Source organism: Echinops telfairi, unplaced genomic scaffold, assembly GCF_000313985.2.
Source record: "Echinops telfairi isolate 266 unplaced genomic scaffold, ASM31398v2 ScPeMD7_7467;HRSCAF=8505_1, whole genome shotgun sequence".
Classification (NCBI taxonomy): Eukaryota; Metazoa; Chordata; class Mammalia; order Afrosoricida; family Tenrecidae; genus Echinops; species Echinops telfairi.
The window spans coordinates 30046529-30060507 of NW_022111368.1; the positions used below are offsets into that span (position 1 = coordinate 30046529).

Below are 13979 nucleotides of genomic sequence, written 5' to 3' on the forward strand. Positions count from 1 at the left end.
CACATCTGCTGGATCAAAAGTTATATTGTTGTATATGTGTACTGGTTGCTTGTTTGAAACATACCATATATACTCGAGTATAAGCCAACCCAAATATCAGCCAAGGCACCTAATTTTACCACAAAAACTGCATTAAAAATGTGCTGAAATCTCGGCTTATACACGAGTATACACGATAGTAGCTTTTGCTATTTGTCTGTTCTATCTCTATCAATAAATGACATTTGTGAAGGCACCCTGCTTTTGACCTGTGGAGGAGGGTTTGAGAGGAAATGTAATGAGGAGTGTTTGATCTAGGTGTAGAGAGACGGAGAGAGGAAAGACGTGGACATACAAACAGGGGCAGAAGCTTTCAATGGCGCAGGAGTCAGAAGAGATCTCTCAGAAAGCGGGTCTCTAGCCTTCCTCCCAGAATGGGTAAACAGTACAAACCCATTGATGGAGATGCTGGGGAGGTGAAGAACCAGTCTTGCCGATCTTTCCAGAATCCACTGCTGCATGTAACCCAACCTAACAGTTATCCCTAAGAGCTGATAGGGAATGTGTCCCAGAGTATCTTCCAAGTTAGAAAAATTACACCTTTGTCAGAGAATTAGTAACTTACTAAGAAGTATGATAAAGCACAGAAGCAAATTAAACAAATACAGAGTTGCCGTGCTCTTGAGGGTCAAGACAGTTCTGCAGGAGGAGGTCGCTTATCAACATTCTGGGTGTGTCATGGCAGAACTCTCCAGAAAACGTGTTGTTTGATATGTGGGGCTATTGGGTGGAGGTCAAACTGTGGACATTTCCATAGGACCAATATTCCGGCACCTCATCCACCTTGCATTGGCTCGGATCCCAGGATGAAGTGTGTTTTGATTCTCGATACGCCTTCCTCTTCATGAAGTAGTTAACATATGAAGTAGTTAACATATGAGTATGCTTTAAAAAGTTCATGGAAAGATGGAATGAAAAGGTAATGGAATTTTCCATGAACTTCTAAACGCCACCCCCTGTATTCCCACTTAAAAATACATGTAGAACATGAGAAGTAGAAGCCCATGCCATTTCTATTTCTTAGTGTGATTTTACCCTCCAGGCCTATTTGTGGTTCAATTCAATTTATTAAATTACACTGGGCCGTAAAGAGAAGTGAGCAATGATTTAGGATTTTAAGGCATTCACGAGGCCAGATTGCACCAGCACCGGGCTGCAGATTTGAGCTGGTAATGACATTTTGGGAGGAAAACCACAGGAAGGGAATGGGCTAGTTCTCTGCCTCCTTTGCTGTCCGTGTAGTTTGAGGCTGCCAGGGTCTTAATTGTCCACTGTTTGCTTAATCTTCTGAGTCTTTAGCACAGCAGAATCTATATTCTTCCTCATTCCAGCTGAGAAGAGAAAATAATGGGTCCATTTCTAGGAACAATTTGAAATGATGCATCTTGTGGGGGAATTCAGTTACAAGTAATCTAGATGAGGTTCTAGCTCCTGTGTATGAATTCTAAGTTGTCAAGTGAGCTAGCTATATTCCACTCTCAGGGATGCCTCCATTTGGTTCCTGTTATGGAACCAGGCTACCGACTTCTAGACTTCATGGTCAGAAGAATAAAGGCTTTGATGGAAATCTAGTTAGAACAAACAGAACCTGTTTGGACACAGATCTGAAACAAAACCAGGAGGCACTACCCCATTTTTGATGGTTCATGTGGACAAATACAGGAGCCCTGGTGGCGTAGTTGTTACGTATTGGGCTGAAATCTGAAAGTTGAGCAATTCAAAACCGCCAGCCAATCCATGGGAGCAAGATGGAGCTTTCTACTCCCTCAAATCGTTGCAGTCTTGACACCTCACAGGGGCAATTTTCCCGTCTCATAGGGTTGCTCTGAGTTGGCCTTAACTTGCTGACAGGGGGGTTTTGTTTGCTTGGTTGGTTTTGGTGGACAACTTTCAAAGATTTAAATAATGAACTCTGTAACCAAATGTGTAGATATTTAAAAAACTCACTTGTTGTTTTTTTAGTTTAATTCTTAGGATGTTGAAATGCTTAAACTTAGCAGTTTTGATTTGTTCAATTTGCAAGAGCTAGGTAAATGCTAAGAAATGTTTCGTTTCTCCAATTTGTAAATCATCCTGGTAGGGATTTAAGGTTTTAAGAAAACTAGCTATATTAAATTTTTGTTTAAAATGTTCAGGGGAATTTAATTAATCACGTTTAAAGTGCTGTTTAAAATTTTAAGATTATTTGATTTGTTATGTTTATAAAAGCTATGACTAATTGAAAATATGTGAGAAAGTTTGAAAATTATGTTAAAATATTTATGGGAAGAACTTCATCTGATATTTATGTGCTCACTGAACATTAGTCAGAACAGGGTAGAAGCGACCCACAGGATTTTCAGGCAGGCCATGTTTAGGGAAGCAGACTGCGATGTCATTCACTCCTGGAGAGGCTGGTGGGTTTGAACCGATGACCTTTCAATACACAGCCCAGTGCTTAATCACTGTGTCACCATGCTCCTTCCTGAGAATTAGTCAAGGAACAAGGTAACAGGAATGTTTATCCTTTTAACACACACACACACACACACACACACACACACACACACACACACGAAATTTTCCCAAACTTATGTGTTTAGGGACTAGAAAGAAACTATTGTATTTACAAAAGAAACAAACTGAATATTAATTTTTGATTTGAACAAGTCCTCCCATCAGACATTAAAAAAATGGGTGCTAAATTTGTCAATCTCCCAAACCTTTTTGAGTGCAGCAAAACATCTTCAGTTACTTCCTTGTTTTCAGTCACAGTTTTGCCGAAATGAGAGAGAGTCCAAAAGCACCCAGGCACAGGAGCACGTGGGCAGATGTCTAAACACATTACAGCTCGTTGCATGAGTCTCCAAATGATGAGCAAGTGAAGAGTGGAGGCAAGGCTAAAATAAATGTTTCTAATAGTCTTTTCCAGGTAGAAACAGAATCCCCATTGGAAGTATGAGGGTGAGGCAGACAATGGATTAGAAAGCATGCAAATGTAAGTATCACTATCAATATTATTAACAGGACATCAGCTTACTAGTTTCCAAGTGGCAAACATTAATATGTCATTATGAGAATTCCAAGTTCAGCATTCTTGGAGTTAAACAAGCAAGCAAACGAAACTCTCCATTTTTTCCTTTGTACTGTTTCTTTTCTCCACCCCCTCCTCTCTTTTTAAATTTATTAAAACTTTTCAATATTTTCCATACTTTCAAGGAGACTTAGTTGTTCTATCTCCAAGCTCTCTCAACATTTCATTGAGTTATAGAAGTGTTCATGTCCACCTTAAGCACTAAAGGCGGAGTACAAGGGTGAAATAGTTTTTTTACTGCCTTAACACCTGGCATATAATAAGTGCTCGATAATAGTTTGATGATGGCTGGGTATGGACCAGATAAGTTCCCTCACTTTCATCTAGGTTTTATAGTTTCATTTTCCCCTTCCTTCATCATGCTCTGCGGATGTCACAAGTCACCCGTGAACTCTGTCAAATCTAATGTCCTTATCATCTTTGGATTCCTAGAGATCACTGAATATGTCCCAACACTCCAGTCTTCAAGCTGCCTTTCTTGACCTTTGTCACTGCACATTATCAACTGCTTTGTTATGAGCCCATTGTCAAAGCCACAGTGTCATCGTATCTAGTTGAGGATTTTCCTCCGTTTCAAAGACCACCTACATTACGAAGAGTGATTTCCTTTTCCAGGGAATTGTCTCTCCCTTTATAACATGTCAAATTTACTACATAAGACAATTCTCATCATCCTCACTTCGGCAGAGCATGCATTCTGGCTGTACTGTTCCTGATACAGATCTGTGTGTTCTTCCGGAAATCTCTGGTACTTGCAGTTGTCTTCCCCAACACCATGCTTACACTGCATCGGTTCCTCTCTGGTCTTCCTTATACGCTGACCACCTTTCATAGTCACCAAGCAAGAGACACCCTAGTCCTCAAAGTGACACGGTGTTCTTGTTAAAGACCATTGAGTCAGTTCCAACGTATATTGTCCCCAAGGACAACAGAGCTAAACCCTGCCCAGTCCCGTACCAGCCTCACAATTGTGCTTCAGTTTCCTTCCGCCCACTGTTGCGGCCACGGTGTTCATTCATCGCCTTGAGGGCCTTCCTTTGCTTTTCTGCCCCTCGACTTTACTAAGCATAATGCCCCTTTCCAGGGACTGGTATCTTCTGATAACATGCCCAAAGTACGAGAGACAAAGTCTCCCCATTCTGGCCTCCAAAAAGCATTCTGGCTGTATTTTTCCAAGATAGATTTATTTGTTCTGTTGACAGATAATGGTATTTTCAATAGTGTTCACCAGCACCAGAATTCAAAAGCACTGATTCTTCTTTCGTCGTCGTCTTCATTCAGTATCCAGCTTTCACATGCATGACAGTGTGTCAAAAAAAAAGAACATTTGTTCTTGACCTCTTGAGACGGTTGAATGCTGACTATTTGGATTCAGAGACTCTGCATTCTCTCTTCTTTTGAGGCTTCCTTCACTATTTTGTCCATAGATACCTTTAACATTCCAACCCAAGATTTGTATTTTTTTTTCTTTCACTTTGAGATATGCTATCAAGTTCTTCGTTTTTGATATTCGAACACATTTTGTTATGATATTTTACTTGGTCTTCTTGAGCTGCCCTTTGAAATTTTCTGATCAGCTCTTTTAGGTTATCATTTCTTCCATTTGTTTTAGCTAATCTACGGTCTAGAGCAAGTTTCAGTCTCTTTTGACATCCACTTTGATACTTTCTTACTGTCTCTTTAATGCCCTTTTATTTTCTCTATGCATGATGTTCTGGATATCATCCCTAAATTAATCAAGGCTTCATTCATATATCAAATCTGTTCTTGACATATTCTCTAAATTCAGATGGGATATACTTAAAGCTCTCATGGACTTGTTTTAATTTTCTTCAACATTATCCTGAACTTGCATATGAGAAATTTATGATCTGCTCCACAGTCATATTTATCTGTACTTCTGACTGATTCGTCCTACAACATAAGATAAGACATTTGAGGGAAGATATAAGGCCCTGAGTAGGAAAGATCACCTTACCCTTTAGGGATTTGTCCAAGTGAGTGTTTCTCTTTTACGATCCTTACTTTGTTGTTGTGATTGTTCTGTTGCTCTTCTGTTTCACATAGATTCTATGTGCAACACAATGAATCATTGTCCAGCCTTGTGTCATTCTCACAAGCATTGCTATATTTGAAAACATTGTTACAGTCCCTACGTCAGTCTATCTTGTTAAGCGCTTTCCTCTTTTTTGCTAACCCACTACTTCACTAAGCATTATGGTTTTCCTCCATGAAAGTCCTTTCTGATAATATGTTCAAAGTATATGAGACAAAGTCTCAACATGTTTGCTTCTAAAGAACATCCTGGCTGCACTTCTTCTAACACTGATGTTCATTCTTCTGGCAGTCCCTGATTTACTCTATACTCCTCTGAACCACCATAATTCAAAGTCATTTCTATTTAATCTTCCTTAGTCAGCTTTCACATCCATATGAGGTGAATGAAACCTTCATGGTTTGGGTCAGGTGCACCTTAATCCTCAAAGTGATATCTTTGCTTTTAAATCCTTTAAGGATGTTTTATGTAACATATTTCCCTAATGAAACACATCATTGGATTTCTTGATTACTTTTTCCAGGGGCAGACCCAAGAATGTACACTGAAACCCTTAACAACTTCAATATTGTTTCCAAAGATCAAAATGTTGTTTATTGGTGAGGTTGTAAGGATTTCTCTTTTCTATATGTTGAGGTGTAATCCACACTGAAAGATGTAATCTGTTTTCCCACCCCACCCCCAGTTTTATCGGCATGTAGTTTGCATATCATATAGGTCAATCGTTAAATCATATCATGGAGAACTGTACAATCAGTACCACATCAATTTTAGAGAATCCACCCTCCTCCATGGTTACATCGCCTTTAAGATGAGTTATACAATCACAATCCATTCTGATGGCCCCTCTCTCCTCCCCCCTTCGTCATCTACTCCCCAAATCTTATTTCCCTCCCTATTACATACTCAACACCCCTGAATTCTCTCGTATCTTTGATCAAATCTTTGATAAAAATTTTTATCTTCATCAGGACACTTACAATATATTTACTTGAGCCAAGTTCTCTTTCCTTTCAGTAAGCAAGGTTTTGTCATCTGCATATCTTAGGAAAGATGCTAATAAATCTTTCTCCAGCCCTGAAACTACATTCCTCTTCATATAGTTCAGTTTCTTGGATCATTTGTTCAGCATTAAGAGTAAGTATGGTGAAAGAATATAACCCTGATCCATCTCTCTCCTGATTTTAAATCATTCGGTATTCCCTTGTTTTATCCAAATGACTGTTTCTTGGCCTATATACGGATTCCATATGAATATTTGCGAATTCTCATTATTCACAATGTTATCCAGAGTTTGTTATGATCTATGCAACTGAATGCATTCCCATAGTTAATAAAGCACAGGCAAACACCATTTTGGATAGTCTCTGCTTTTAGCGAAGATCCATCTTACATCAACAATGATATTCCCTATTTCATTTTTTCCTGTGCAGCTCCCTGCTGATGTACTGTTGCTCCCATTTTTAAATTTCTTCAGCAAAGTTTATTTGCACGGGACATAAGTGATATTGTGGGTAATCTTCTCATTTTGTTGGATCATCCTTTTCTAGAATGGGTACAAATGAGATTCTCTTCCAACTGGTTGGCCAGGTTTCTGCTTTCCAAATTTGTCACATATAATTAAAGGCACTCAGTTTTTCATCCATTTGTTGAAACATTTCCATTGGTATTCTGTCAATTCTCAGACTAATGTTTTTCGTCTACACCATCAGTGTAGTTTGGACTTCTTTAAGACCACTAGTTCTTGATCAGATGCTGTCCCTTAAAGTGGCCACTTATTGACTACTCTGCTCAAGCTACTCTTTGAAGTATACTCTTCAGGTTTTTGCTTCGTCGATGATTCTCCTATTTACTTAGAGCACATTGACAGGGAGTTCCAGAAGTTCAGGCCGGATTCAGAATAGGACATGGAACAAGGGATATCACTGCTGACATAAAATGGATCTTGGCTAAAAGCAGAGGATACCAGAAAAATGTTTACTTGTGCTTCATTGACCACGGTAAGTCATTTGACTGTGTGGGTCATTACACACTCTGGAAGGCCTTTAAAAGAATGGGCGTTCCAGAAGACTTCATTGTGCTCATGAGGAACTTGTCCATGGACCAAGAGGCAGTTGTGTGAACAGAATAATGGGGTGCTGAGTGGTTTAAAATCAAGACAGTTATGTGTCAAGGTTGTATCCTTTCACTACACTTACTCAATCTGCACGCACTGCAGATAAGCTGGCTGATAAGAAGAAGAATGTTGTATCAAGGTTGGAGGCAGGGTTATTTACAACCTTCAATTTACAACCTTCAACTTTGTTTGCTAAGCATGAGAAAGACTTGACACATATGATAATGAAGGTCAAAGTAAAATGTGGCAAATGGGGCAGAGTGGGAGAACCGGTGGGCATTGAACTCCTGTAGGAAAGGGTTTACAGCCTAAATAACCAATTGAAGGTGTGATCCAAGTCAACACTGACATTCAAGTTTCTGATTTGAAATGATAGTGCCAGGTGTTGTAGATGAGTTTCTAGTGAATGGCCCTTATCAGCAGCATGGTCAATCTAAATTGACGCCAAAGACCGTGAAAACAAGTCCTCCCCATGAATGGTGAAGGGTGGGAAGGAGTTCGTTGAGACATACAAGAGATCCAGGTCCAGCCAATGAGGACAGCTTGCAAGCTGAAAGGAGACCTGGGAAATAGGCTATTAAAGTTGGTAGCTGGGTATGGCTGGGGTAGTTTGGGACAGACACCAGAGACCCATAGATCGTATTTTCATTATTTATGTTCACATTCTCTCTCAGTTCTTCTTTTACTCTTTCAGAGAGTTTTTTCCTTTATTTCCCTTCCACCATTATCCCTGCCTGGGCAAGTAGATCTTTGGCTCTGTCCACAGGCCACAGACATTTACTGTTCCTGCCACTCAAACACAACATGTCCAAAAACCAATCTAACTAATGACTGATTTTCACCTTCCTTCTTGCTAAAAATTATACCCATACCTTCTAGGTACCAAAGCAGAAGAAGCAGGCCAGTACTTCTCTGACCCTCCTATTACTGAAATCGGAGACCCAATGAGTCTCCCTGTGCCCCTTCAGCCCCTTTCTGTGGGGCTTGGGGCTTAGTTCCTCGCATGCTGCACTGCCTAATAGACTCACCTCTGTGTCCTCCAATGGCTAATGCCATGAAACATCATACCTCTTAGTTTTTACAGTGAGAAAACTGTGTATTTTTAATTTTAAAAGGAAAAAAATAGAGAGATCCAAGAAGTAAAATCACTGGTATTTGTTGGAATTTAATTAGAGGCACATCTGGCCTTTTTAAACTATATATTTTCTCTGCATCTTTTAAAAGTCCAGGTAACACTGTCTTTAATAAATAATTATTGCTTCTAAAGAGATATCTTTCTCTGTCTCCCCTCATGTTTCCTTCTCTTCTTCCTACTACTCTCTCCCTCTCGTTATTTCCTCTATCTCTCTCTCTCTTTTTCCTCCCTGTCCTTTTCACACTTAATAAAAATATTGCAGGAGAGATTTCAATTAGCACTAAAGTTTCAGCTGAATTCCCGGCCCCCACCTACATACATCTTACTTCTAGAAAGAGATTTAGCAAGTGTACCAGACAGTGTGACTTAGAAATTCCATGTCAAAGAATTTATTCTAAGAAAAGAACCAGAGATATTCTCAAAAATTTATGTCCAGGATATTCATTACAATCCTACTTCGAATGCTAGAACAGTGAAACAACAGACATTTAATAATAAAGGAGTGGTTAATGATCATAGTCATGTGATATAATGCATCAATCTAAAATTCTATTTTGAAAAATCGCCCATTACATAGGAAATTCCAATGATACAATACTAAAGAAGACCCCCCCCAAAAAAAGCCATTGAAACTTTTTATTATGACCTCAAATTGACACTGAAATGGGTAAGCAACTGTATGTGGCAGAAACAACATGTAGTTTGCCTTGTTAGTTACCATCGAGTTGCTTCTGATTCATAGTGACCCCATCGGTCAGACAGAACAAATAATTTTCAGCTAGCATTCCAAAATTTTAATTGATAATTTTTCAGTAATGAGGTTGTGGGTAGATTTTAGATTTTCCCCAACACTATTATGTGTTTTCCAAATCTTATCCTAGGGAATGCCTTTTCAGTTTATTCATTCGTTTACTCATTCTGTGAAATGCAAGTGGTTGTTCGGTGCCAAGCTCTCTGTTTTGCACTAAGGAGATAAAAGTGAACAAGACAAACCCAAAAAATGGTCATGCAATCCTTTCCAATTAGAGTGAAAGGATTTAAAAAGTCATTGCACATGATCCAGTAATGCCACTCCTGAGAATCTATTCTAAAGAAGTAGTCAACATTGGCTAAACAAAATTCTCATGCAGAAATACTCAGTAGAGCATTAATCACCTATTAGTTAAAATTAATCACCTATTAGTTATATTTGGTAGAAATCCCATAAGTCCCAACAGCAGGGAAATAGTTAAATTAATCATAACATATACTACAATAATATGAAGCCATGGAAATTACGTTCCTGATGACTTTTTAATAACAGAGAAATATTCACCATTAATATCAGTGGTTAAAAAAAAGTAAGATACAAAATTATATCAAGCCTGACCTCAATTATGTAGTGTAATAATCATCGAATATATATTCAAGATGTTAACAAGTTTTATTTGGGGAATAGTGAAGTAATGGTTGATATATATAGTTTTATATCAGCTTTTCCTGTTTCTAGAGTCTTCTGCAATGAGCAATGTTTATTTTCAAAACCAGAAAATCCATTTTGCTGGGGTTTTTTAGGTTCAAATCAGAGGCGGTCCTGTTAAAAAGTCAGGGTGCACATAAAAGATAATTTCATGTTTTTTCAAAGCCTGTATTTCCACAGTGGAGAAATGAGAGAAAATTCAAGTGGTGACAATATAAGACCTATTCTCTTTCTAAAACATTCTTGGCAGAGACCAGTATGCAGAGAAGCTGCGTTCAGCACAGACAGCCTTGCGGGAGTAATCTTCCACTCAGTAAGTCTGATCAAGGCAAAAGAGAAGAAGCACTTGGAGACAGAGACCTGGAGCCTCGTCTTACTCTCCTTATGTTCTGAACCCTCAAGCACCTTAGTGGTACTCCCCTTGGACCACAGTTACACAAAGAGGCATGAGGATAGTTCTTGGTGCTGTCAATTTTGTCGGTTCTGGCACCTGAGAGCCTTTGAGCTCACTCAGGGTCATGTCCTTCCTATGGTTGTTAAACAGCAGAGGGTCCATTACACTAGGGTCAAGATATGCAAATCTGGCTGTCTGGCAATTTGCTGTGGGAACCCTGGTCTTGACTCTTTCCCCTAACCTTCTGAGTTCAAAAGGAAATAGGAGGGCTATGGAAATGTCCTTTCTGAGTTGGTCCAGGGGGAGTTCTAGGCTGGTGCTCCATTAGCTACTGAATGCTCCTTTTCACACTAATTGACATCCCAGAGCTCATGCAACCACCAACATCTTTTTTTTTTTTTAAGCCAATTTTCCCTCTAATCTATCAGTCATCAAGAAGTCCTGCTGGCATAGCGGGTTGTGTAACCAAGAGCTTAGCAGCTGGAAACCAACAGCCAATCTTCAGGAGAATGATGAGGGTGTGGAGATTTAGGCTCTGGACCCACCGGCAGTGCTGCTCTTTCCCATCAGGTTGCTAGGAGTCGGGATCGACTTGATAGCAGTGAGTGAAAGAAAGCAAGTGTCGTTCGCTTTCCTTATCTCTCATGCTATGGTTCCTCTAAGCGTAAGTGGGGCTGCCTTCAGGTTAGGTCAGCCAGTCCGTGCACCAGGATTTGGAAGTTTACCTCACCTTCAGCAAATTGAATATTGGTAAACCAGAATGTCAGAAAAGATAATTTACAAAATAATTCCTTTGCTTACCATGTTGAAGAACTGGCTTATCTTTCCATGTCAAAGAGAAATTGATTCTCAACTATCTGTTTGACATTCAACATATCAAGCACACCACGAAAGCTGTGTAAAGGCAGGTGTAGACCGACTTCATAACGCAGCAGGCAGTGACGGGTGGAATTTCCTTGATGTTAAAAGTTCACATTAACTACCAAAACCATAAAAGACCTCAAACAATTGCAAATTTTAAACTTTTTTTTAACAGAGTGGAGGCTAGCAGTTTAGGAATGTTTTAGCAGTTTCCTCCTAGCACTTGGGCTTCTTATATTTATTTCCTTTGGGAAAAGATGGAAAGAACCAGGCAAAAATCACAGTGGCAAATGTTTTAAACATACTTCCAATTCCAGGTAAGCATATAGCACCTGTGCACACAGAGACATACACACTAGAGACAGAAGCCACCCAAGAAAAGTCAATTCCAATAGAGCTTTGCTCTAATCATCAATCTGCGCCATACCACGTGTGGAGCCCTAGCATTTTCAAATGTCAATCTTTTCACTTTCAATCAGCTTCTGAAACCCAAACCTGTGGATTGCAGGGGGGGGAAAAAGAGTTTGCAATTGCCTTTCCAAAGCACGTCTTCTCTGGGATATAGACGGGGCCAAAACATTGACCTTACATTGCAAGAAAAGCGTAGGAAAAAAGCCCAGGTAAGCTCCCTGGATCCCCTATCTGTCAAATTCCTTAAGAACCACACAGCTGTCTCAGATTCCTGCAGGAGCACCTCCAGTAGCCTAGAAGGAGGTGAGTTCCAATACTCAGTACCTTATCTTTCTGGTAGAACATTTATTCATGTCAAAATGCTGTTGGACATTTAAAGTGGAAGCAAAAAGCTCGTGACTCTTTAGGAAAACGTTGAACATGATCATCCTTGCCCAAACCAAGTCACAAAGGCAACAATAGGCCACTCAACAGAATTGCAAGCCTTTAGGGACATGCCAAAGCCCCCTGTCAGGGGTCCACTCTGTGGCCAAGCCCTTGTATACACTTCAAGGCTAAAGGAGGGATAAATCTATGGGAAAGGGTAAACCAGGCTTGGTGAGGAAAGTATGAGGAGATTAGGGGATAAGGTATGAAGAAAGGGGAATTAAATGAGAAAAAGGTGTGTGGGTGGGTGAGTGAGTGGGTGAGTGAGTGAGTGAGTGAGTGAGAGTGAGAATGCTAACGTGGGAAAGGGGGAGGGCAGGAATAAAGAACTAAAAGGGATCAGCGAGGTAAGATCAGGTGTTCCATCAACAACTGACTCAGGTGCGGTCAGAACCACCCACTCCCACCCCACAGCCCTAGTTGGCCCTTCTCCATCGCAGGTGCCCCATCAGCCAAGCTCCCATGGCACTGCCACGGTCCTCTGCCGACACTGCCTTTTTCATAAGGGTCAACTCACCTATCGAAGGCCACAGCTGTCATGGAGTAGATGCTGGCGAAGACAGCCGCGATGGGGAAGAAGTTGTGGAACTTGCAGTAGAATAGGCCGTAGTACCACTCGTTGCGGACGGCATAGGTGAAGTTCACCACCGTGTTGAAGGCGGCCATGGACGCCTCTGCGAAGGCCAGGTTCACCAGGAAATAGTTGGTTACAGTCCTCATTCTCTTGTGGGCCAAGATGATCCACATCACCACCACATTGCCCACCACGGAAGTCACCACGATGATGGTGTAGGCAGCTGCCCACAGCACAATTTGCCAGGCTGGCTGCACGAACTGATTGGGCTCCGAAGTGTTGGTGGAGATGTTTGGGGAGAAGTCTGTGGCCACTGGGAGAACGTTATCCATGCCGCTGTCAGGCGGGGCTTCAGCGTTCCTCTCTTTTGCACCCTGATCCTCTGCAGCTGGGTCCTGTGGGCCCTGGCTGGAACTCAGAGGCCTGCTTGGCCAAGGCAGGAGGATGGAAGTCTTTTTGAAGAGAACTCTCCCTTCACAAGCAGGAGCCTTGGCGCTCGGAAAGACCAACGCTCTGGGTGCGCTGACTGCCCCTTGTGGCTCTGAATTCCTCCACTTTCAAGCTTCTCTAAGCACAGGGGGGACAGTTCAGAAATTAGGCGACAGCGTTTCTCCCGCGTTGAGAGGGAAAGCAATGCCAAGAGTCCTGGTTCCGAGCGGCAGGTGACCCCTGCCTTTCAGCACCTGCTGCTCTGTGCAGCCTCTAGCCCCCCTGCTTGCGTGAGTACTGGGGGGCCCAGGAGAAGCCGGCACCGAGCGATTGGGCTGTCAAAGTTCTGAGTCGGCGGCCGGGAAGGGGTCCCCGCTCCCGCGGGAGATTTCCCCCGTGGCTTTCACCGCGGCTGCTGCGAACAGCTTCGCAGGCGCCTCTTGGCTCGGGTCCCGCTTGGCTCCGGAGCGAGCCGAACCGGCGGCGTTTATAACCCGCTCGCGAGCGAGACGTCACCGGGAAGGGGCAGTACCTGGGTTGCGTCCTCGCCCGTCCCTGTGCGCCAAGGCAGCCGCACCAGCGGTTGGCCGCGGGCTTACTCCGCCGCCGCCACCACGCCTGGCCAGGCTGCTGCTACCTGTTTGGGCGTGCGCCCGCCCGGCGCCCCCCATGCAGCCCGCGAGAGGGCGGTCGGGGGCCTGGGAGTGGTCGCGCCGGACGCCACGCGGCCCCCGGAGAGCTGGGGGCCAGCGCGCCCTTGGCCCGGGGCCGGGGGAGCGCAGCGGGAGCTGCGGCAGCGCTGCAGAGGCGCGGGCGGGGCGGGGGAGGCCCGGAGGGGGGCCGGGCCGCCGTAGCCGCAGCCTCGGGGCCGCGACGCCGGGCCGCGGGCGTCCAGAGAACAACTTTCCTGGGGTGGTGATTTGCAAACACTCCCCAACCCCCAGTTTCTCTTCCCGAACCAGTGAGGGATGGCTCCCGGGGAGCGCTCTCCGCGCCCGGCCGGAGC

General features: G+C 42.7%; 1 protein-coding gene across 2 annotated transcripts in view; it reads right to left on the bottom strand.

Moving 5' to 3' along the window:
• The window catches only part of TACR1 (tachykinin receptor 1), a 208316-nt gene extending 194996 nt beyond the window's left edge, over positions 1-13320 (bottom strand). For both annotated transcript variants that reach the window (XR_006679453.1, XM_004704374.2), the window contains exon 1: positions 12488-13320. Coding sequence is in view for 1 of the 2 variants with exons in the window: in XM_004704374.2 (XP_004704431.1) it covers positions 12488-12876 (389 nt within the window). In the remaining variant the exon portion in view is untranslated. The remainder of the gene's footprint in view (positions 1-12487) is intronic.
• Between the last annotated feature and the right edge of the window lie 659 nt (positions 13321-13979).